General features: G+C 44.2%; 1 protein-coding gene across 8 annotated transcripts in view; it reads left to right on the top strand.

The window, feature by feature from the left end:
• Ctnnd2 (catenin delta 2) overlaps nt 1-26366 on the top strand; it is an 863700-nt gene that overhangs the window by 822516 nt on the left and 14818 nt on the right. For all 8 annotated transcript variants that reach the window (XM_052743025.1, XM_052743021.1, XM_052743024.1 and 5 more), the window contains one exon: nt 23279-23405. In XM_052743025.1, the coding sequence (XP_052598985.1) occupies nt 23279-23405 (127 nt within the window). The remainder of the gene's footprint in view (nt 1-23278; nt 23406-26366) is intronic.

The raw sequence follows: 26366 nt of genomic DNA, 5'->3' as shown, positions 1-26366 counted from the left end.
CTACCACAGCCAAAGACGCTCCTGCTGAGAAAGCCAGCGCCCGCTGTGTGCATCCCTAGCCACCAGCCCCTGCATGCCATGCCGCCAGCTCCTTGGGCAGGGATATGAGGTCACACCATGTCTCACATCAGAAGGCTTGAGATCCATCTTTCCAGAGGCACATTCTGTCTTTGTCTAAGCCTGTGGGGGAAGGTAAAATATTCAATCCCTGGTCCTCCTGTGTCTTAGTCTATTTTCAGATTTCCCCACGGGACCTTCTTCTTCCCTTAAACACCGAGTTCTTTACACTTTAAGTTTATAAAATTTAACTTCTGCATTTCTCTTTCCAAGTTTTCCTGTGCTTCTAGACATGGCATGCTTAATTTGACGCAGAGATCGTAACATTACGAGTTAGGGGACTATTCCAGATTGGTGATAAACGTTTCTAAATATTTTCCTTTTAAAAGTGAGAGAGTGTTTGGGGGTTCTATCCTGTTTTGCATGAAATTCTGACCCCCATGGTCTCTGCTCAGCTCCTTTCTTGGGCTCGTCCAGAAGCCAAGTGAAATCTCCCTCAGAAAAGGTCATTGAGCTAAGCAGTGGACAGACAGGGTGGAGCTGGGCAGTGGGCAGACATCCAGCTTAGCAGTGGGCAGACATCCAGCTGAGCAGTGGGCAGACATGATGATCACCTGGTAAATTGAGGTGAAGCTGGTAGTTCCAAGCTCCAGGAGACACTTCCGCTCCTCTGCTTTGGGACACCCTCCAGCTATTTACTGAATGGTTTGTGAGCTTTGCACTTTAGGGCTTTTTTTTTTTTTTTCTTTGTTGGTAGTAGAGTTCAAAACGTGTAATTGTCTTTCTATTTCCACAAAAAGAAGAATGTGTTGACAGAAATTTAATGGAGCTAAAACTCGAGAGCTGAGGTGGTTTAAAATGTGTTTCATATGAGCACATTCAAGAAGGATGGGCTGGAGAAATCAATGTGATGTTTTTAGTTGGCCCCTGATTAGAAAATGTTGAGAAAGAGCTGTTCTTAATCATTTCCAAATTATGCAGTTGTGAAATGAAACAGGGACCTCTGAGCTCAATGTCATGAGCTCTCCTGATAAAGCCCCACATTCATAATCACTTTCCCTTTGAAAGACCTGCAGAAAAGCTCAGCTCATTCTTCCTCTTCAATTGTCTTTAATCAGCAGGGAGGCCGATTTCTGTTCTGTTCTTCATTGACCATTTGCATACCGCTGCAAGCTGTGTGATCCATATCTTTTAATTATCCTTATTTCAGATCTACTTATTAGAATCTATTAGAGATCAGTAAATGAAGGGCTACAAGGAAAACTTAAGACACAGAGGCCATGACTGTGAGCAAGTGTGAAAGATGGAGCCATTGTTGGCGATTCTATTACTTTCTGAATAATATACTTTAGGAGTTAAAGCGCGGATCAAAGGGAAGAAAATTATAAAGCTAAATCTTGAAGAATGTTTAAAATTTTGTATAATTAGGAGTTTGGGATAAGGGCATTAGAAGAGGGAAAACATGATTGGGAGATGGAATTTGGGGTGTATGGGACCCAGTCATGGCTATATGCATCACTGGTTTCAGTTCCACAAAGGCGAGACACGCTTATCATTAGCTCAACTGCTTTATTTTTCAGAGACAAATTTAATCAGCTAGAATACTATGGCTATGTGGGTTCTGACCAAAACAAAACTGTGGCTTATTCATGATGCATTTGGTGCCCCAAAACGCATTGGTGTTATCTGAACCTTCAACTTGACTGGAGCCCATCTGGATTATCCACTTTTGGAAAAATGAGCAGAGGTTATCATGGTTATATAAAGCATCAGCTTTTCTAAACAGCCCTTATGTTCAGCTAGCCCTGCATAGGACTGTAAAATCCCTTATCATTTGTGAATGGCTGGTGGATGGTTCACAAAAGCCATGAAGGGGATTTGTGAGCCTGCTAGATACACAGGAGGTCAGCAGTGCCTGTCCCTCTAGAAACTTGGGACTGAAAACAAGCCCCTTGACAAAATGGAGTGCTTGTGTTTGACTGTGTTTGGGGAGTCTTATGATGGGTGGCTTGGGGAAGAGAAAATAAACTTGGGAGGAGGGCATAAAAATACAAAAACAACTGTCTAAATTCTATGTGCTCTTGGTGATCTATTCATGTGACATCACTAAGAAATAGAATGAGATGTTAACAAAGTCACTAACAAGACAGCTTAGCTATAGATGATCTACTTAAGTAGGCGTCTTCTCCTGCCATGGACCAAGATCAGGCAGGAACCCTCTGGTTTCTCGTGCTACTCTGCCACACACTATAGATTCGATATTTTTTGTGCAAGTAAAGCTTATTGACTTGCCTCCCTCCCCTCCTCATTTTGACCAGCAGTGAAAGAGAGAGCTGGGCAGGCAAAGAGTAGGAAGCTGCTGAGCTCCTGCTCATACGCAGGGAGCTAGGACTCAGCCTGGGCCTACACTCGGCTGCCGGGGTGTCCCAGAGAAGTGGTTGGCCATAAGCCCTTTGAAAACTCTGTGACAGAAGGCCAGTCTAGGCTCCAGCGTCATTTCTATTTTTCAGCTACACCTAGTGTTGATTGCCAACCTGACCTAGCGAAGCATATTATTCTACTTCAAGGTAGCTGCGATTAACCAGAACTCTGCACCTATATTAGGCACACATCTCTTTATCTGCAACTTCTGCCTCCAAGCCACACTGAGCAAGTTCAACTTCTCGTCTCTGTGACTGAAGAGCCATCTGTCTCCAGGAGGTCACAGCTGGTGGCTAGACGCTCTGAGTTCTAATACACTAGGATAGCCTGAGCCTTTACCACTGCTATAACTCGCGACCGTGGCCATACAAGTCCTTTCACATCTCTCTTGTGATGGAACTTTCCTGAATGAATATGGGCTTCAGGTTCCTATGAGACAGAGGGAGGCTAGGTTTCCCTGGTGCCGGGCACGGAATGTCTACTAACAATGTTTGTCAGCAGATTCATGTCTGAAAGCCTTGTGGTATTACTTGGAAAAAATAGAGTAGTAGACTCAGAATCAAATGGCCCAAGGTCAAAGACACAGCCCTACCATTTCCTGTCATCGTGACCTCAGGTAGATCGACTGCCAAGACTGCAAGCAGACCCAAGTTGCACCAAACTTCACACCAACACAGAGATACAGTAGATTGTATTCCATTCTCCCACTCCTGACAAATGCCAGAGTATTAACTAACCTTTTCCAATAGTCTACTCCAATTTATGTTTTACCAGCAGAATCTTCTTTCCAGGGAGCTGGGCATGCTCACAGAACCCTGGAGATCCTTACACAAACCCATCCTTCTGCCATATATCAGATTTGGGAACTTTCCTCAACCTTCATCAAAGACCCTTTGCTCCCTCCAATAAAGTCCTTGGGCATGTATGTATCCCTTGGGCCCTCTCCATCTTTAATATTCCCATATGTGACATAAAAGTCATAACCCCTGCCTGGCTGGGATTATTGATGGACAAGTGGAGAGCAATCATCAAGATGTTTTGTACACACTAAAGTAATATACCCAAGGGAGTGGCTAATGGTGATTCAAAATTCTTTTCGTGTGATTCGGTGCACACTGACCCTATCATCGTGTCCACAAGCTGCTGGGGCTTGGAGCTGAAGATTTCATCCTGTCATGATTACTACCAAGATTCACTTCCATCACCGTTTTCACTGCTCCTTTTCCCGTGGTCCCCTGCTGTCTCCTGCTGTCTGTAGATGCCGGTACCTTATCCTTTACCCACAATCTCTCTCCTAAGAAACTCCACCTGCCAGCCATTGCTTTGTAATGGAGACCGGCAGGAAGAACCATGCATGTGGAGGCTTAGTAAAGCAAGCCACAGGCTCAGGGTTTTTAGGACGTGAATGTGAAAAGCAAACTTCCATGGGCTTTGTGGGTGGCTCTTTCTGCTTCATGTCAATGCTGAGCACATGTGCGTGGTGGAGTAGGTATACAGAAGACTCCTGTTACTTTGAAGGTCAGAGTGAAGCCTAAGGAAGAATAGGATATGAGTTCAAGCAAAGCTTGTCCCTGCCCTCCTCCCCACAAGTGTCCCCACTTTGATCCCACATGCTTTTGGTTTGAAGTGTTACGGAACGAATCAGCAAAAGCAGTCTTCTCATAACTCCCATTGCACATCAGTCCTCCCTCTTGCCTGGGGCTCCCCATTGCATTTTCTCCATCCTTGAGCAGCTCATCTTCCTGTTCATTTCTTACATTTTGGTGTGTTGAGCTCTGGATGCCTGGGACTTCATTGTCTGGTGTGCTTATTTCCCCTGAGTGGCCAGAACTCTCCCCTCTGGGTGCAGTTAACCAAATGTGCCTGTCCCTGCAGTCTGTTTCTCTAGCCCTAGCTCTTTACATCGTTAGACATCTATACAACCTATTTAAATAGCTTTTCTGCAGTACCCTACTGAAGTCAAATCCCGGACAATCTGGTCCTCCTAAATTCAGCTGCTCTCCCTGGTTCCTCTGCACTGCCATCATAAACTAGCACCACTCGACACATCGGTGCCCAGGGACCATTGCTGGCTCTACCATCCATCTGCAGACCTCAGCCTCTGCCCACCTCTTTTTACATTCAGGATCATATAAACAGCTGCTTCTTCTATGCTGGATCATCGAACTGAGCTCTTACCAGGGCTTCTTGTCTTTAGGCTTGGCCTTTGCCAGTCTCCTCTCCAGGGGACTGTAGGAATAAAACTTTCTAAAGGGTGGGTCAGTGTGATTCATGCCTTCTGATGCCCCCGTTGGTCCTCAGGAGGGTGTCTAAATACCTTGACATGGCTCATGAGTCCTTCCAAGACCAGCCTTGGCCTCTCTCTCTAGCTCAGCCCATCTCTGGCAAGTGCTTATGCAGCTATATCTGACCTTCCCTCAGGTCTTCCCTTAAATCTGTATTCTGTTCCATGGCACATCTCATCCTTCATTCTCCCTATAGTTCTGATGTCACCTCCCTTACATAAAGTTTATGAACTCCTTAATCCAAAGTAAGAGCACTGCTTAGTAACCTAAGACAGTTTTAAAAATGATGAGTTTAAATAAATTATTTTTAATTTACATTTTGAATTATATTTCAGTATTATAAACCTGTGACTAAACATATGCCAGTAAACTGGCACTATACCATTTAATGACTACATTAGTATTTATGCTTCTGGTAGAAACAGTTTCCACTCCTGGCTTAGATATTTGTTGCGTGAGAGTTTTCACCGTGAACTTATTAACATGGCAAGTCATCCATCCCTTCACAAACAGTGAAATCACACTCATCTCCGACCCTGGAACAATTAATATCCACCCTAATGAAAAGCGCCAAATGAAAGAATCCCCCAACTATATAAAAGGCAAGATGAAGAGATGCCTGTGGAAAGAGGCCTCATCCGCATGCCTGAGAAATAAGACTGTAATCAACGAAAGAAACCAAAGCTGTGTCGCCGGCAAAAAGCAATGGAGATGCTTTTTAACTTTCCCTGTCCATAAGAAGTCACAGTTCTTAGTTTATCGCAGCCGCTTTGATGACTCTCCATGCCGAACTTCAAGTTTCCTCTTACTGGTGTCCATGAAGATGCAGCCTACAGCTTAATGGAATAGAAAATTGGAGCTTATCTCATCCCCGGCCAGTGTAGATCACTGTTTCATAGGTCTTCTTCATGAGGTATTATGCTCATGAGCACTTTAGCAGACCTTCCCGAACACAGACTGGGTGACAGGCATTAGTTTAAATTTCACACAGTCCCGTTCTGCTTCCAACGCATTATACGCACAGCAGTTGCCTGAAGGGTAAGCTTCTTTATCATTTGGACTCTGGGTTTTTGTTATTTTGGAAAGTTTATTGTTCCCTATTGAAGTTTAAACCTTTGTGTGTCTTAAGGTGGTTTTAGGTTCATACAAAAACTAAAGGGGGGTACAGATTTCCCATATGCCCCCATTCTCATACAGGGTAAGCCCCCGTTGTCAACATGAGACACCACAGTGGTGTATTTGATTCTGTTGATAAACACACCATGATCACCTAGAGTCTCGTGAGCGTTCTCTATTGCTGTGTGTATTCTATGGGTTTGGACAAATGAATAATGAGATAGATCAATCACTACAGTGTCCTACAGGTTCTCACTGGCCTGAAAGCGTTCTGTGTTCACGTTCTTCCTGTGGACCCTGGATTTGGATTTGGACAGGATTAAGTAAATGTGTGTTTGTGTGTATGTGGGAGGGTATATATGGGCGTGTGTGTGTGTGTGTGTGTGTGTGTGTGTGTGTGTGTGTGTGTGTGTGTGGTGTGTATAAGGGCCTCTGTGTATAGGCAGGTGTGTGTGTATGGGCATATGTATGTGTGTGTACATGCAGAGTCTAGAGGAAGACTTTGGCTATCCTAACCCTTCCGTGTTCCTTTGAGACAGTCTCTCATTGAGCCTGGAGCTCTTGCTGATGTCCCAAAAGCCCCAGAAAACCTCCTATCACCTCCCACCATGGAATTAGTTGCAGGAATGTGCACAGCCACTGCTGGCTGTTTATATATGTGCTGGGACAGGGGAACTCATGGCCTCATGCTTATGCAGCAAGACTTCTCACCCACTGAGGTGTCTCTCTGGCCAATTCATGGGCTTTGAGTCAGTCTTCTTCAATCATAGTAGAATACTGTATTGATTTTAATCATTAAAATTTCAGATGAGAGCTTCATATTTGCTCTCTGGTTGTGACAAAATGGATTCTTACAAAAGAATTGTAACCAATTCTGAATGTTTCATCAGCCAGTGAATCAATCCTGCCTGGTTGGCACCTAGACTGATGTATCAGTCAGCTTGTCCTCTGGTCCCCCATGTCATCTTTCTGTATATGACTCATTCCTCATTTTTGGAGAACACTTCAGCTCAGCAGACAAGCTTGTCATTCCCCGGGTTTCATTCAACACCCATGATCTGGTCATGAGTTGTTAACAGGACTTCCCTAATAGGACCAATCTGTACAACCAAGGCTTTGTGGGAGCTCTAAGCTGCCCTTGGTGGATTTTGAGAACAGCTACTCTATCAACCTGAATCATTCCAGTTCATCTTGGATGATGACACAGGCCCCTTCTCTGGGTAACAGATTTACAGCTCAGCTCTGGAACTCGAGGTACAGTCAGCCCAGGTGTGCCTTCTGAGACACAATTGTTCTAGCAGAAACAAGGCAGAAGTAGTAGCAAGAAGCTTTGCACCAAAGTGAAAGTACTTCTGAGTGGAAAAGGCACGTGGGGTGGAAAGTCGACACCTCTGCTCTTCTGTGTCTGTAGCACAACCCCTCCACAGTCACTGTGGAAGAGACAGGTCAGTCCCTGCCCTTAGGTAACAGATGATTCTTCAATCGTTTAACTTTGTGATACTGAGGCTCATTATTTTTATTCTAAGAAACTCAAAAGTGCCCCAGAGAAAATAGACTACTCAGTCTCCCTATGAGAATTAACTCATCCTTTCCTAAAGGCCAGCAGCAAGCCAAAGATAGATCAAACATCAGAATCAAATTCTTATGGACAATCGGAGGAATTAGAAATGAATTAATTACCTCCCCCACTAATATTTCTGGCATGTGGTATTTTATTTTAGGAATGCCACATCCCCCATGTGAAACATTGATATCTTGTACAGCAAGCTCTTGTATCCAAGAAGGCTGAGCTAGCTATGCTGAAAACTAAGGAACATCATGTTTGTTAGACTACTGATACTGGGTTTTCTATTGACATTGACATGGGAAACAAAGCATAACTAATTTTAGGTATCCTTCCCTTTCTCACCTGGGAGGATAGACTCCCAGGTTCCATCAGCCATTCAGCAAGTAAGTAATAAGCTTTGGTAAGAGGAGAGCCATGCCCTTCCCAGCCTTTCTCACTCAGCACCCGCCCCCCTTGTCTTCCTGATGTTGTATTCATTTCATTGGCTGTTTTCTACTATTGCACAGACAAAACAAGAAATCAATAAGTAATTATGGATAGGCAAAGGAACGCTGCAGATTGCCTCCAGTGCCCAAGCCACCATGGGTGACAGAGTAACATGACCTGTTGGAGTCTTCTGAGCACTGTGCACAGATGACCCAGCTGTTGTGGTCGTGTAAACGGAACTTACGGGGCACATTTAACACTCCTTCATCAGATTCATCTCCTGGGTTCCCGTGTGAATTAGAAGACTGTTTTGATATACTGTCAAGGGAATTCACAGCTAGGTCAAAATTCAAAAATTTTGAATTCTCAGCTTTGCAGTAAGAAGGATGAGGACTATGTTAATACTTCCTTCACTGTGTTAGCATGTTAAGAATTAATAGATTTTCCTTCTGAGTATCTAAAATAGTGATGGAAAAGCAGTAAGTCCTCTATAAAAACACATTAAACTCCTAGATTGGAAAGCTGTTGTTTTTATCAGGGAACTTGCTCACCAGGGGTTTATTAATCCTTCTACTATGCTAAAAATAAATTATTTTCCAAGAAATGACTAGAAAGACACAAAGATTCAGGCCAGGTTCTAAAAACAAATAAACAAGCAAATACCCAAAGCTTGTGTCTCAAGGCTTACAATTGTAGCTCTTCAAGTGTTTTCTTTCTGAATCACTTGATGTCAAGTTAGGGTAGCAGAAGAAAAGACTGAGGTTAAACTCAGCTATGAAACATTCCCCTCCATAAATCTGAGAATTTACTTGGTGATGTTTGTATTGACAAAGAAAGTCTGTCTTCATGAGGTCCCTTGACCTCTAAGAGACAGTTCTCCGACACTCATCATATGATATCTGTCCAAAATCAAATGCACAAATGGGAATAGTAGCAAAAATCAATTGTGCAAAAGTGGAAATCGATGCACGTGGCAGTTACTGAACAAGAAGTGACTAAATTACAGCTCTTGCTCAGAGAGATCCCCAAGGAAGGGAAACCCATATAGCTGCACCCAAATTAAACATTTCCTCTTTAATTCCACTCTATCACAAAGCTTCACCCATACAGTTTTAAGTCAAAAATTGCAGAGACAAAAAGCAGTGGGGGAAAGACTCGATCAAGCACTAGAAAAGTCAACGAGGTAAATGTAAGTTTATATACACACAGGAGCTCACTTTGTGATACTCACTCAAACTCAACCACTTGTTTTCTGGCAGATCAGGATAGGCTGGGTGATGTTACATCTACCCTAAGTCCCTCCTCTTCTCTCTTGTATGCTATACCTTTGCCCATCTCACACCTGCCAAGCTGGTTAAATAGACGAAGAAATGACTCCGTGGTGAGGAAAGCCAGCCTGGCTAGCAGAGTTACATCTGGCTTTGGTCACTCTGCCTAGGAGACTTGTATAGATGTTGCCTCCTTCTCTCCTGGGGTCAGTGGTATCGTCATTTTCTTGGAGACATACCCGTCACTGAGCCTCTCCCATCTGTTGATGGATCGCTCATGCCTGGACTCCTTCACTGGGCTATTCAGAATTGTCCATCAACCTCAGGCTTTTGCTAGACCTCTACAAGCAAACTACACTAGATACAAAGGCCGTATCCTTATGTCTCATGCCATTTGGGAAGTCCTGTTTAAAAGGAAATGATTATGATCCTAAGATCATGTACAATTCTTGGAAGTGTGTCATGCAGTGGCTTGAACTGAAACTTAGGCCACGAGAGCAGCAATCATTTCACCTCTGTCATTCAACATGTGCATCATTCTGCTAATAACGCCTAAGACAATAATCCCTGCAGCCAGTTTTCAGAGCACACAGCTAATACTTCTTCTGTCTGTGCTCAGGATTTAGAAGAGTGTGCTCTCGGTCCCACATCTTTCACCTCAGTGAGAAGGCTACAGTAGTTACCAGTTGCTTCAACCTCAACAGCTAACCCACACCCATGGTTTCTCAGTCCTATGCAAGATCAGTGCACTAAGAAAGACCAAGAAGTCTTCAGATGATCTGTCATTAGAGTGAACAATATGAAAATTGTTATCAGTGGCCAAAGGAGAAGTGAAGTCAAAGAATTTGGAATCTTAATGCTTCTTTTTGGTGCTACTAGTCCTGAGGTAGGGTAACGTCCTTGACATGGTTCCCATGCACTCCTGAGAGAGACAACGAAGCCCCATTTCCCCAGCTCCCACCTGATTTCCCTGAGTGCCACTCTCCCAGTCCGACCAGTAACAACCATTTCCATATTCATTCGGCACACAACTGAATTCCTATTTCCTTGGTTGTCCTCTAGATTCTGGAAATTTCTAAGTGAGTTTGTTCATACTGGGTTTCCTTTCCCTGTTGCTTGAGAATGTGATTCTCAACAGTTATTTCTTGAATGCTTTACATTTATTTTTCTGGACACATTCCAAAACAGATATATGTTTCTCTTGTTCATGGTCTGAGATTCTGAAGCCATTTTCTCTGAAAAAGAACTGAGATATGTCTGTTTCCCTCATTCCTGTTTTACAAGCCTCTGCTATTCACTCTTGCTCTGTAGAGACACATTCTCTCTGTATTGTCTTCATCTCCTCTCCTAACCACCCTGCTCTAATGTTCACACTGATATTTCCCTCACACTTTTCCCATTTAAGGTTGGAATTCACTCTCTGTGGGCCCAGCTTTCCACTTTCTACTTCTGTCCATTTTATACTTCTGTCCCTTGCAGGTGGTCCAGGCACCTGTCCTCACACTTTGCTGGAATCATTTCTAAATGCCAAGTTGCCGGGATGAGTTGGGGAGGACTCCCAGCTACAACCTCAGCCTTCATGGTTAATGATCCAACACCACAGAGATTTAATTTGCTGCTCAGGTAGCCATCCTTGATGGCTTTGTGGGTGGATGGGTCAGTTCTTCCCCTGTGAACATTCAGTAAACTTTGTACCTGTGGCGCCAGGATGCTATAAGGCTCACAGCTATACCTGTCATCCACAAGAACATCTCTTCTATTGAGTAGGTCTCTATCCATTAGCAGGATTCCATTCACCCATGCTTGGCAATAAAGCCTGTAATCTCAGCTATTCCAGAAGCTGAGGCAGGAAAATCACAAACTCAAGGCCTGGTTGAGCAACAGAGTAAGATCCTGTCTAGAATTGGAACACTGGGAAAATTTCCCCCTTCCACATTAACATGTCCATTGATAGTTCCCTTGTTCTGGTCTTGTTTAAGCAGACATTTCCAGGAGAGACTGTTTCACAGCAAACTTCCTGGAATTCTGGCTCGGACAGTCTTTCTGTCCCTCGATGTTCTCTGAGCCATAAATGCAGGAACTGTGATGTAGCTGTATCTGTTGGGGCTGGACTCCCCCCAATCCAGTGATCTCTGCATTGTGTCCAGCTGTGGTTTTCTGTGATGGTCCCCATTTGCTGTAAAGAGAAGCTTCTTTGATAAGAGTTGGTAGTTACATTTATCTGTGGGTATAAGGATAGGGGTTAGAATGTAGTGAGGGATTATGCTGGTCTAGAAAAGTTGCAGTAGTAGATTCTTTTTCTAAGGTCCATGACCTCACTAGCCCTGGGAGGCTGCCTAGATTTGCCTCATGTTGAGTCGGCCTTAAGTTAGACAGCTGTTGGTTGCCACCAACATGTGCATGTTATTTATTGCATCTTTATGCATATCTTGCCCCGCTAGTAATTGTCGTGGTTCATAGGTGTTGCAGCTGGGTAGGACTCTTAATTGCTTCCTTCCCTTGGAAGCCTAAATAGAATATTCTGAAATCACAGAAGCTAAGCCACAGGCAAGATGCTGTCATGTCAAGTGGTATCTTCAGCAATAGGGACCCACCCTCAACTCCTGAGAGGCAACCAAGGGCTACAGCAATAGTCTATATTGTTTGAGGAGTCACTTAGACTTCCCTAACCAGCTATATAAAAGGAGTTTTCTTGTCCCTGGTACTGGGATTTTGTTAGTCTTTAGTTCTTTTGGGGAACATTGTCAGTCCAAATGGGTCAGCTCATACACACATGCACTTACACAGATGTATGCAAACACATACATTCATATCTGTTGTGTATAGTTTTAGGTAAACTTAAAATAATATTATCTGTTGAGGCTTTATCAAATAACCTTGGCGTTATTTGTTCCTCCTCCTCCTTCTATATTGGTTTCTTTCTCTCCTCCCTGGTTTTAGCCCCATCCCAATTACTGTATTTGCCACTTCATATCACCTGTATCCTGCTGTTCCCCTCTCAAGAGTCCACCCCCCATGTGATCCCTTTAAACTTTCCTGGTCTGTTGCTTCTCCATGCTGTATACTACTCATATCTCATGATTTGGAGTTAGGAACCACAGATAGGAGAGAACATGTGGCATTTGTCTTTCTGGGTCTGGGTTAACTCACTTAGTGTGATCTTTTCTAGGTCCATCCATTTCTATTCAATTTCATGCTATCATTTCTCTTTACAGCTGGAGAGTGTTCCACTGTCTGTATGTGCCACATTTTCATCTCTACTCATCTGTTGAAAGACATTTATGACCCAGCTACCTCACTCCTTGGCAAGTGCCCAAAGGACTCCATATCCACAGATACTTGCTTGGATGTGTTCATTGACATCCTGTTCACAAATAGGAAATGAAAATCCACTTTTTTATTTAAAGTCCCCAAAGTCACACCAGAAAAGAGGCTGGCTTGATCTTCTTCTGGTTTCTTAAGGTCTTTGTTTTCCTTCTGTTGGTAACTGTTGAATCCTGATAAGTAATGGTGGTTCAACTAAAGTATATAGATTTCCTTACAACTTGTCAAATCTTCTTGATGATAATAGGTCTTCAGAATTAGCCCAACTGAATTTAATTGCGTTCATAAAATTGATTTCTGAGTATTTGCTTTTAAAAGATGGTACTTCAGAAGAGCCACGTCCTCATGTATACTGTACCTTTAAAACCCAAATCAATTTAATTCAATTTCTTTAAAAGCAGCAGAGCTGAAACAAAGTAATGAAAGCCAGGGGTCTGTCAGGTAGTATTTATTTCTGCATTAAACTGCAAATACTCCCTTTTGGCCCTTAACATTTAGTTTAAATATTTAACGCTAATGGCTTCTAGAATTGTTGGTGGAATTAACTTAAATGAATCCATAACAAGCATTTTTACCTTTAAAATAAAGATAATTTTGTATTATTACAACAGAAAACAGCAGAAGGTGTCATTGCTAGGCAAAATCTTGGTTGGTCTTCAGTCACACTGACTGTGTATCAAACAGTCCACCTCTGTTGTTCCCATACTAGTGAGTATTTTCTTTTGAGACAGACAGAAGGAGGTAACTCCACTAATTCTGAATATCCTCTTTCTCTGCTTCATGTAGTTACACTAATGAATTCATTCCACCCAGTAATAACTGGAAAACGGCACATCTTTGAACAAGCGTTTTTTTCATCTATGAGGGCAATCTGGACTTTTCCATCTGGTAGCTACAATGTGTATTTTGACTATTACTTGAACAGTTGTTTCCCCAATGAAGAAGTCTTGGATGTGAATGTGAGTGACAAGCTCTAAGTATATGAGGCTGATGAATAGACGAGCCTGAGTTACTAAAAGCCCAAAGGATTTGCAACTCACGTTCCCTTCTATCTCAAGTCACTCAAAGAAAATTAGAATTGACAGGCTTTATGGACTGCAGAGCCTTCAAGGACAGGAAAGGCAAAAAACTTGTATTTGTCCCTTCAACACCAAGTTGTTTCTGGATGTCCACTGAGAAAATCCTTGTTCTGAAGCCAAGTAAATCTTATCAGAGGAAGAAAATTTGAGAGCTGTTTATATAAAAAGAAGAAAAGGGCTAGTGGCCATATGTGGGCTACCACAGTCAAGTGTGTATGTTGGGTTTCAGCTGATGTCCCCATACGGGGGCTACCACAGTCAAGTGTGTATGTTGGGTTTCAGCTGATGTCCCCATACGGGGGCTACCACAGTCAAGTGTGTATGTTGGGTTTCAGCTGATGTCCCCTATGTAAATAAACAGTGTTTTTGTCAAAGTCAGCTGTTTACTGAAGCCCATGCCAGTCAGAGATGTCTCTATATCATAAGAAAAGACTTTGCCAAATCTAAATTCTAAGCATAGAAAACAATACACCAGAACTGGCTTAGGAGAGAGTGTTGTGAACAGGGCCATCAACATTGACCTTATCTGGGCTGTGGCTCTTCACTGTCACCCATCACCCAAATCTGACATGGTCTCCAAAGCTCACCTTCCAGAAGCAGAGGTGAGAGGCCACAAACCAAGTAACTCCAAGTCCTGTGCCCTGCTAACCCTCACTTGTTTAGTGAGAACATGCTGTGTCACCTCAGTTTCTCTCTCCTGAAGACCAAGTCTCCAGCTTTCCCTTTAGCAGCTGTTGAGACAATTCTCTTCCTTCTACCTTCTTGTAAATTCTGTTCTGTGGTCTAAGCCAACTCATCCCCCTAGTCCCCTTCCTCTTCTGATGTAAATGTGGGGGAGGCAGGTGGGAGACTGTACAGGCCCACACCACAGTTCTCATTCCATCTCACCCAAGTGCTCTCCACCCCTCTGGATGACATGGTTAGCACACCTGGAATGTGACTGTCAGCACTGTTCCCTAACCCAGTAAGGGTTCTACTGGGTAATGCCTTCAGGAACCAGCCCTTCGGTATGTTAGGCACACTCTTGGAGTGGATGTGAGTGTCTGTACCAACCTTGAAGGAAACTGGAGCACAACTAATGAGAAATGAGATGTGCTCTCCCTTCTCATCCTTTTATCCCCAGCCCTCCTGAAGGTTTGTGGCTGGGGAAAGCTGAGTGTCTTCGCTATGGGCAGGAACTTGTATTTTCTGAAACAACAGAGACAAAAGAGCGAGGTCACATGCTCTAAAAGATGGACATGGAATCGGCATCAATCCAGGGGGCAAATGTACGGATAGACTGATGCTTCAGAATTCCTCTCAAGGTTAGATAAAAAAGAGGCAAGTTCATATACTCGACACTGAAACCTAGGCAGCCTAGAGAAACCACTGTAGCTAGAGTTTTCCTGCTTGGTCCACAGTCAGGACAAATCTCTCTCACCTGCCAGTCCCACAGCCGCTCAGACCCGACCAAGTAAACACAGAGACTTATATTGCTTACAAACTGTATGGCCGTGGCAGGCTTCTTGCTAACTGTTCTTACAGCTTAAATTAATCCATTTCCATTAATCTATACCTTGCCACATGGCTTGTGGCTTACCACATCTTCACATGCTGTTTCTCATCGTGGCGGCTGGCAGTGTCTCTCTGATTCAGTCTTCCACTTCCCCAGCTTTATTCTCCTCCTTGTCCCACCTATACTTCCTGCCTAGCCAATGGCCAATCAGTGATTTATTTATTGACCAATCAGAGCAACACATTTGCCATACAGAACATCCCACAGCACGTCCCCCTTTTTTTTTTCCAAAAGGAAGGTTTTAACCTTAACAAAGTAAAATTACATATAATTTGGGAATTTGGGCGTAGCTTCTCTTACTACTTCCTGCTGGAGGGGGGGCACTGTATCTTATGGGAACACAAAGAAAATTTTAGGATTATGGAATAGTCCATGAGGGTGTATCGTCTGAGCCAGTTGCCTTCAAACCATTCTGGATGTTGGATCATCTGGGCCTTGGTGTCATCAGAGACCTTTCAGGGTGTCTTGGCTGGTCAAACCTGATGTATCTTAATCTGGAACAAATCCATAGCCTTTGACTTTCTGTGGGAACAAAAGCAGAGTCTCCTTTCCAAAGCAACACATCCTTACATCTAAATTTTGAAGTCAAGGTATCTTTAAAATATACATTTTGGCATAACTCAACAGCTTTTACAATCAAATGTTTTTCTGCAGTTAAAAATCCCAAAGACAACACAATCTAGATTCTCTGTGTAATATTCATCTTCACGTGGCTTACTTTTTATATTAATTTTACTGTCTCTTTAAAGACTTTATTTTTTAAAACTATGTATTTGTTTATATAACTGTATATATCACCTTTTTGTCTCTTTCAAGCCTATGTATATTTTATACACATTGTAAACTATTACATCTGAATCTGTCTTATTGTGAATCTATTGCTTTAAACTGCAGCAGCTGTGACTGCTGGCTCCGTCCACCTCAGCTTCCCATCATGGCTACATTTACCACCAGCTCTGGAAGCTATCCTGGGTCTATGCTTTTATCCAAGCAGCGTGTAGCCCAGAAACCTCTTTTTTTGTTTTGTACTAGCAAAGGCTAAATCCACCATGCAGCTTAATGTGACACTTGCAGAGGCCTCTTTCCCACCATATGCTAGGAACCCACCAGTAGCTCAAACCAGCAGCTGCCGCTCATTTGAGAGAGACAATTAGGAACTGTTTTTAGCTCCATTTTAGAATCTTTTTTCTCAGTTTTTAGGTGGAAACTCTTGCCACCACGTTGGATGCCATTTGTAGCTAGAGTTTTCCTGCTTGGTCCACAGTCAGGACAAATCTCTCTCACCTGCCAGTCCCACAGCCGCTCAGACCTGACCAAGTAAACACAGAGACTTATATTGCTTACAAACTGTATGGCCGTGGCAGGCTTCTTGCTAACTGTTCTTACAGCTTAAATTAATCCATTTCCATTAATCTATACCTTGCCACATGGCTTGTGGCTTACCGCATCTTCACATGCTGTTTCTCATCGTGGCGGCTGGCAGTGTCTCTCTGATTCAGTCTTCCACTTCCCCAGCTTTATTCTCCTCCTTGTCCCGCCTATACTTCCTGCCTAGCCAATGGCCAATCAGTGTTTTATTTATTGACCAATCAGAGCAACACATTTGCCATACAGAACATCCCACAGCAAACCACTGACACTGAGGGAGCCTAGCTGAAGACTTTCTTCTTAAATATTTCAGCTGAACCAATGCTGCTTTGCAGCCCGAATGTGTGTATATCCTGCACCAACAACAGAAAAGGATTCTCATGTGATTCATTTCCACTAAAACAATACCAAAAAGATCATACGGCTCTGCTCATTCTTGTGATAGAACCAGAGAATACAAGGACCATAGAAGCTAGCAGTAACACCTCTGGAATTGATGAGCACTTTGCTTTGCAATAATTGCTGCTATTACCTTACATCATAAAATCCAGTTAGCATATGTCAGGCATAGCTGTGTTCCGGCATTAAGCCCAGGACTAGAGGTTCAAAAACCTACAAGATTCTTTGCCTCACAGTTGGGAGACAGGCAGACAGGATCACCACAATCTGTAGTGGGATGTGAACATGCAGTGTTAGTGGGAAACGGAAACTCCAGTGTCTTTCCTAAATGCTCCCGAGCCCTGGAGGCAGCACGCATTTAGCTGTTGTGATTTGATGCACCTGCATTTCCTGCCTCCTGTTTACCTGGCACAACACAGAGCCAGGTTGGTACACTGAACAGATTGTAAAAAGGAAGGTGCTGTGCTGGGTCTCTGAGCTAACAGCTAGAAGGTGTGCACATGTAATAGTGAATCACAGAGTCAGTGAGTCTCCATACTCTGGTGTGACCACAGCTAGAAGGTGTGCACATGTAAAGCGGAATCACAGTGTCAATGAGGCTCCATTCTCAGGTGTGGCCAGACTGAGTATGAGTACGGCATCTCTCAGCTCTGAGATTGTGGCCTATTCTTGTTCCCATAGAAGTCAACGTTGAGAATGCTCTATGTGACATTCCCAAATACACTAGGAGACTGAAAAACTTAAAGTGTTTATGTACGTGTGTGTTCCACCTAGCCGTCCCCTCTACCTGTGCTGAGAAACTACAGGCCAGTGACTTGCAACTAGGGTGAGTCATTAGCATCAACCAGAGGAAGAAGGGAGATGTTGCAAGGACTTTTATGCCCAGGCCTTCCTGAGAGCAATGCAAACAGAATCGCAAGGACTGAGACACAGGTGCTGGTGTGTTTTTAAGCCCTCATGCTCGTGAGTTCTGTCGCCCCTGATTTAGAGGAGAGAGAAATGAAAACAGATAGATTCTACTAACCCTGGCAGAGAGGGGCTGAGTCCTCACAGCCTTCTGCTCCACCTCTCCATGATGTGAGCCCTCTCCAGTAGGAGAGAGGGTGATCCTAAGAGCAGTTTGGGCCTTAACCAGCAGCTCTGGCTCAGTCTGTGAACACATGTAGCAAACTCCATACTGATATGAGTTTAGTACCTTGTGACTTCTCTAATGAGAAGTTATGAGGCAGCTGGGTGGTGGTGGTGGTGGCGGCAACAGCGGACGCCTTTAATCCAGCACTCAGGAGGCAGAGCCAGGTGGATCTCTGAGTTCAAGGCCACCCTGGTCTACAGAGCAAGATCCAGGATAGGCACCAAAACCACACAGAGAAACCCTGTCTTGAAATGCCCTCCCCCCCCCAAAAAAAAAAGAGGAAAAAGTTATGAGGCAATGATATGCTGTCTAAGTTTGTAAACCACTCATCCCCACATCCCACTCTGTCAGGGAGGTCCCTCTACTAAGAGCATTCTGTTTGGAAATGTTCACTGAATGTTCAAAAATATAAAATGAAGGGGTTGGGGAAATGGCTCAGTGGGTGAGTATCTGTTATGCAAGCATGAGGATGAAAATTCAGATCATCAACACCCACATAAAAAGTCTGGACTACAGTATACATCTATACTTCAGTGCTAGGAGGGAGAGACAAGAGGATCTTGAGGGGTTCCTGACCCATTAGTCTACCCAAGTGGGGAACTCTGGGGTCAGTTAGAGACCCTCACTTGAAAATAAGGTGGAGAGTGATGGAAGAAGACACTAAAGACTGACCTCTGTCCTCCACAATGCATTATGGGTATACAAGTGCACACCCCACATGGTGTGTGTGAGTGTGTATGTGTCTGTTAAGTTTACATGCACACACACATCATGCTCGTTAGCCTACAGGAGCTAGCTCCAGTCACAAAGCTCTGGTGTTCTGAGACCATAAAGGTGAGGCCAGGTTCTTAAAGTTGACCTGGTTCCCCTGCGCTTAGAACCCCTGAAGATTCCGCTGTAGAAAGCCACAACTTCGAGGGATATTAAACTTCTTAGAGAAACACATAAGAAATTTTGACACAGAAGCCCCAACTGGTGGGAAGGCAACAGGAGGGTATGTAGAAAAGGTCAGGTGATTCCTAGTGGTGAGTTACAGCTCAAGGACTTTGGACTTCTCTTTGAATTTCTGTTTCTATCTATTTGGGACAATTTAACAGCCTCCAGTTTTAAATTTAATGTGTTAAAAATAAAAACCAATTTGAGGTGCCAGATATCATATCACATTTTTGACGGCTTAGCTGGGTCTCTAGCTAAAGGGCACATCTTCTAGGTCGCTTCTTGAGGTTTGCAGAGTCACGGACATTTAAAAAGTTCCTTATCATCAACCTCGGGGATTAACAGCTCTCCCTAGCTACTGTGGCTATCCCTCAGTCTCCATTTTTCTTTTCTGAGCTTTCTTATCTAACCCCAACAAGCCATTGGGGTGGTACAAAGGGATCTTTGGTTAAGCATTTAATATAATAGAATACACACACACACACACACACACACACACACACACACACACACACACACACACAATATGGCCAAGAATGGGTTAAAATTTAAACAAGAAAAAATAGTGAGCAAAGAGACAAATGATGAATGAAAAGATCTCCCAGAGTTATGTGCTTGTATAAATCAGTTTTAAGTCTTTGTAAGTGACAGCAAGAAGTAAATGATAGTTTATTGCTAACTAGGTTACAAATATGCACATGGCTAGTAGGACCATGTTCAGTTAGCAATAACATTCCCCTCAAAAATATATATCTTCATTTTCTGAGCCTATTTAGAACACAAAGAATCAAATGATCAAAAATTCAAACAGTAAGAGATGTGGAAAGAGTGAGGCTTCACAGTAACTGGTCAGCAGCGTACATGCTTGTAATCAGCTGTGATCTAGCTATCCCTGATCCAGCTGTGCACTGGTCTCTAGCATCCAGTGTTACACCATGCTATGACATTTGTAAGCATGTGCCATCAGAATAGAAATCTTAATGTCCCACCCAGGCTTTTCTAGATGCAGCTGCATCAAAGATCCACAGCTTGGCCATTCCAAGATTCCTGCTTCACTGAATGAGAAGGTAGAGGGAATATGTCACCTCTCATCCAGGGTTGTTGTTTGTATGCTCTGTGTGTGTGTGTGTGTGTGTGTGTGTGTGTGTGTGTGTGTGTGTGTTATACATGTGTAGAGATGCACATGTTTTTGTGGGCCTGAGCGGGTTGATATTGGACTTCTTCCTTGATCACTCTTTGTCTTATAGATTGAGGCAGGGTTTCCCTTTCCCACTTCAACCCAGAGTTCACCAATCTGGCTAGTCTAGCTGCCAGAATGCTCTAGGGACTTCATTTCATTTCTGGAGCACTGGGATTGTAGATGGGCCAACACATCTGCTCAGCATTTCCATGAGTGCTGGGGATCCGAACTCCTGTCCTCAGGCTTGCTCTGTGTGGCAAGCACTGTGCCCACTGAACCTCCTCTCCAGCCCCAAGACCCCCTTGCTTCATGCTCAGCTCTGGAACTGAGCCCCCCCACCTCCACATACACACACACACACACACACACACACACACACACACACACACACACACACACTTCTCAGTTTTCAACCCCCTCCTATTTCTTCTCCTATTGTCTAAACTATATTCCTTGCTTTTAGCTGATGATCTCATGTTCACTGAGAAAACATGCAAAACCAAGAAGGAAGATTTTCACCCTCCTGTGCCCAGAACTCCCCTCTTCCCTCTCTCTTGACTGGACAGACTGTCTCTCCTCCCCTTTCCTCGTGGCCAGCAACCCCTGAGTTCACTGAATCCTGTCACTCCTACGTCATCCTGTGATGGTCCTTTCTCCCCAGTGTCACCAGCTTCTTTGTCTTGGACGTTGAGTCATTCCCATCAGCACACGGAATGCCTGGGTGACTTCCAGATGATCCCCTAAAGCATCTCTCCATCCCTCACTCTCTTCAAGCCGCATCTTGCTGATTCTCTCAATTCTAGAACTTCACCGAGAGCTGTCCACACTCAGTCTTCCCTTTATCAAGTCATAGAATCCTCTGGGCCCACTTGACTTAGACTTTACCAGACTTCTCAAAGCGCCTCAGTCCCCACCCACAGTGGTGCCCACCTCTCCGAGAACAGTGCGGGTGCTCGTCTTTGCCGTTTGCTGTCTCCTCTTCTACATTTACTCCTCTTTCCTTGCCTGATGCTGCACCTGCCTCCACCTCCTGCCAGATGCTCCATTCGGTTTCTCTCGGCCTCCTTCACAGGTGCTCTGACTCTTGACTGCTGGAGCATCCCTGGGCTCACTCACCCTCTGCTTTATGCTTTTCTTAATTTGCATTTACTCCCTGTTCTTTCTCTTCCCTTGCCTTGGATAATATCTCTTTCTGAACTCTAGGATGTGTTGTTACCTCTGATCTTGCTCCTGAGAGCCAGATTTGTGGATTCTGCTTGATTTTTTTTTCTCTTACATCCATGTCTTTCAGGCATCACTAATCGAACATGCTCCCAAAGCAGTCTTGTTTTTCCTCCCAAAACTGCTTCTCTGCCATAATTCTTTTCAGGAGCAGCACCTCCAGTCCCTTAGGCTCACTGCAGAAACACAGGATGAAGCACAATTTCTCCGTCTAACACCCAGAGGCCAAGGCGTCAGATCTTCCAACCGAGAGTCAAACATTCCACTTCGCCCCAAGTCTCCGCCTGAGTCCGTTGTTCATGTGCTCCCTCCCTCCCTCCCTCCCTCCCGCCCTCCCTCCCTCCAGAGCTGCTGCTTCTGTTCTGCAGTCTATAAGCTGTCTTCCGTTCCCAGCACCCAGAAGGCTTTGTGTCTTTCTGTACCCTCGATCCCCCCTCAGGCATGACCACTGTTCTGTTTCCACCCAGTGCCTTCACATCTGTTTTGTCCTTGACTTGGAGGCCGTGCTTAGTGGCCGGCGGTGCCATGTAACCCCGAGAGTGCTCACTCTCCAAAGTGCTTCCTTCGCCGAGTTTCACAATGCAGCCACACCAGCACACTGTAGTCTTTCACTGCTGTTCTCTCTTCCAAGAATGCGAACTTCACTTTCAACAGCAGCGTCTTTAACCTGCTTCCTTTTCTAGTGGGGCCTCACCACCTTCCTTCTCTGTGGAATGGAATCCAGCTCTTGGAACTATTAGCAGAATCTTACCACACAGTCACTTACCCAGGGCCTGTTTGGTAAGCCTACTTCTAGTCCTGACTTTATCATATGAGTAAGGACAGGAATTATCAAAATCAGATGAACAAATATTGAAATGGGTATGGATTCTGTTCTTAATTTCCATCTATTAATATTTGCAATGATTCCTCAAAGAACATCAAATTCTTTTAAATTCTAAATATTATCTTAAAAAATAAACTAAGAGTTGGAAGGAGTTGTCTCCAGGAAGAGGGAATTGGGAGCAGGGCAGGTACCCACTGTTCTTTCTTGCTAGGCCAGCACTCCCTGGGACAGTACTTTAATAGAAATACAATTGAATTAAAGAGAAAAGACTGGAAGGAAGGCTTATGACAGGTTAACAAGAGTTAACAGTTAACATGTTAGCTCTCTGTAGCTGCACGGACTTAAATCATCAGCTACATTAATTTTCCTCTTTGTTCTCTATGAATTCATAAATGACCTGTAATGCATTTGTGTGGGTCTTTTAAAAAAATAGTATTGATGCATTTTGCATGCTGACCAGATAGTGGAAGGCTAGGGAAGATAAGGTGGGAAACCTTTTGAGGATGCTCTGATTGGAAGTGGAAATCCCAGGATCTTCAGGGAATGTATCATCTATCCAGTGTCCTACCAGAGCCTTGAGGTCCAGGGGCAGAAGGATTGGGATTCTGCGACACAGAAAGAGGTTGGAAAATATGTAAAGGGGATATATGATACAGAAGGATGCTGCCACAGGGCCCTGTTGCTCACAGATCTGTCCTGAGAATAAGAAATTAACACAAGAAAGGTTTGCTAGCAAATGGAGAGCAAGCAGGCAGAGCTGAAGCCAAGTAGGCAAAGACAGACAGTTTGAGCCATCTGACATTCTGAGCAGTATATTTGCTTTTAATAATGCATATGGCCAAAACAGGCTGGCACAGAAACCATTATTCAGTATTTGGGGGGAAAAGCAGACACAAATCACCCACCTTCCCGGCTGGCCAGGCTATCTCGGGGAGGAAGAGGTGTGTCCTCAATTCCCACTGCTCTGGGTTAAGCCTTGGTGATGTGCGGGGCTCTGTAATCTCTTCTGACACCTGCAGAAATGTTTTGCAAATTCACATGCTTGGAACTCTGCAGAGTCAGGAGGTGAAGCATCACCGTGCCTTCCCTGCTTAATAGAAGTGCGCTGTCTTTTGCAGGATGGATGGTCACAATATCACTTTGTAGCCTCATCTTCAACCATTGAGAGGGATCGACAAAGGCCCTACTCCTCCTCCCGCACACCCTCCATCTCTCCTGTGCGTGTGTCTCCCAACAACCGCTCAGGTAAGAGCCAGCCCAGGCCCTGCTTTCCTCCTGAGCCAAGGGACTCAGGCCCAGCCCCTGATCTGGACACCACACTGAGAAAAGTTGTCTGGCTTGTACACTGGGTAGTATATGGGTGTGTTTTCTGTTGTGGTAGCAACTCTGTGGGCTGTACACAGACCAGGAACCAGTCTCAGCTGAGACTGCTTCCTATCCATGGAATACCCTCATGCACTCAATGAGTAAGGCATCTAAAGGAAGCAGGCAGGAGTTCACACATCACCGTTACACAAGTATTTCTAACTACCCCCTACATGACTCACTTATTATAAACTCTGAGTCATTAATAAATTAGTATCATAGTCAACTTTTATTCATAATTTTTCTCTCGTTTTGCCAATTCTTAGCACTTAAGTTTTGATCTCGGTTGGTTCATTTCTCAACTACTTTATATGATTTTCTAGTCCTTTTGAGTAAGCCCAAAGATTAGATGGAAATATGAAAAGGAAATATGTGTGCCATTTAGTAACATAAGCATCCTGTTGTTCTCTGCCTCAGAGAATAGTGTTTTAAGCTTATCTTTCTGTCTCTGAATGTTTATTCCTTTGGTTGAGAAATGGGTCAAGACTAAATACCCAGATGTCCCCACATATACCCTGATGTCTAGGCTCTTATTTGTGACAGCCTTCTCTTCCCTGCCCTGTTCCCAACCCCTACTGAAGAAGTCCTGTTTTCTGAAACAGCATTTTGTAGGGTTGGGCAGAAAATCGCCCTATCAAAGTGACTTTTCTGTCCCCGAGGATGACTGTCCTCAGACTTTTCACCAGATTTACTGTCATAGGGTTGAGGAAAAAGCAGAAACGAAGAGAGAAATGTTGTTACCCTCTCCAAGCTCCGTGAAAGTTTGTGTTCAAGGTACGGTTGTTGCTTAGGACATCTGATCCAACCAAAGATGAGAGTCAGGAAGCCCCTGTAACTTCGAAGCACAGAGGTGGACACATACTTCTGACTCTACGATTCTGAGGGCTTAAAGGGCGCCTGGGACAAAAAAGGAGGGTGGCTTGTTAAAGACTCTTTTTGATTAAGAACCAATCAATCAGGAAGGTGAGGTGATAGAGTGGATGGGAAGGTGTTGGGCTACGGAAGAGCCGTGTCTGGAGTAGGCAGTAAAAGGCCCGACTGGGGATCCGTTCAACAAGTGCTGTGCCTTGGTATTTCCTAGGCCAGGCACATCAAGACACCTAATAAACATTCGTTCGCATGATTTGATCTTTCCTGGAGCTTAACCCTGATTTACTGAAGACTCGGAGCATCACCGTGTGCAAGGTCTCAGGAGATAATTACACACTTCATGTAGCTTAATAAACATCACCATCTGTGCAATATTAGGCTCTCATTTTTAAAAGCTTCGGTCAAAAGGCTCCAAATCCTGTGCCTCCTTGATTGATGGCCCAGACTCCTGAACGGCCAGGTTCTATGCAAGGATACCCAGGACCAGAGGAACAAGGACAAAAGCAGAATTTCTCCACAAGAAAGAGGTTAAGCAGATAAGAGAGAAGGCAGAGGGTTGTGAAAGTAAGTGAGACCCCCTACAGCTGATGAGACAAGAATGGGAAGGGGTGGATTGAGCCCAGCCAAGCTGGGGGCTTGTTGGAGCCTGGGTTGTTCATGCAGTAATTCTCCTTTAAGCTCAGGGTACTAAAGATACATAAAGTGAAGAGTCCCTTCACCGTGACCCTATTCTCCTCCAGCCTGGAATGGACAACAGCCCAGTCCTGCTCTGTCCCCTGCCTTCATCAGCCTCCAATCCCATCTTGAAGAGCCAGAGTCCCTGTGTAGCAGGGAGATGCACCCGTGGGTCAGAGTGTCCAGGAGAGATACTGCAGGTTGTCATGTCCAATGCCCCTAGGTTCCCACTGGATGCTTTGACCCAACTGATGTTATCTGGGACTCAAGCATCTATATTTAAGGAATTTGGGGAATTCTTTCTGATTGGTAGTTGGGGTTGGAAACCTCCAAGTACCTCAAGAGCTGTTTGTTTCATTTTGGTCCAGTTGGGATGTTTCGGGAGGTTCTTCGGGACAGCCAAACAATGCCTCTACTTACTTTCTCAGCATTTGGATGTGACTTCTCTTAAATACTTCCAACTCTGATTCTAATGTGTCTGCATTTCCATACTCTACTGGGATTCCCTAAGTTTAGCAAGCATGGCACAGTTCACATCCTGCATCCTGCACTGTCTGGCACAGAGATTTGCACAGGGAGTTCACTAAGTTTGACAGAATCCAGTGATTCACATGGTGCAAAGAGATACATTAGGGGAGAAGCAAGCTCTGTGTGCTGGGGCTGAGGAACCCTGTACAGGATTCGATGATGCTCTGAAAGGTAAACTGAGGCATGACTGGAAAAGCAGCTTAGACATTACCAAAGAGGACTTTATGTTAAAAGTCAGTTTCTTGGAAAAAAAAATCTACTTATTCATCACCAGGTATGCTTGGTAAGAGTGGATTCCAAGGGCTTTCCAGGGAAAATTCCAAACAAAAAGGTTCAGGAATTGGTGGAGAATTCCTAAACTCTCAGGCAGATCTTTAGGTAAATCAGGATTATGGAGCACTGCCCTGGGGTTTAAGAAGTCAGAGGAAAATGAAAGATAAAAGCACACCATGGCCAAGGTCCTCATACTGCGTGTGATGCCCCCATCATGGTGGGACAGGCCTGGCCCACACCCTTGTAGCACCAACACTCTTTTCTGCCTCTTCCCACATCTCTGTGCTGGCTCACTGTTGAGTGGCTACCAAGCCATCCCCTTCACTGTGGTTTCCATGGTTCTATACTAGTTTACTCCTGAGAGTCCTTCCTGTAATTACAACCCATCTCTTTTAGAAAGAGGAACATGGTGAGGTACATTCTTTGTGCCCAGCAATCCACAAGCAGCTGAAATGTAAGGGGTGTATGAGACATTATTGACATGATCACCTCAAG

The sequence above is a fragment of the Peromyscus californicus genome, unplaced genomic scaffold (genome assembly GCF_007827085.1).
Source record: "Peromyscus californicus insignis strain IS unplaced genomic scaffold, ASM782708v3 Scaffold_18__1_contigs__length_77618521, whole genome shotgun sequence".
Lineage (NCBI taxonomy): Eukaryota > Metazoa > Chordata > Mammalia > Rodentia > Cricetidae > Peromyscus > Peromyscus californicus.
This window is presented reverse-complemented; position numbering and strand designations above follow the sequence as displayed.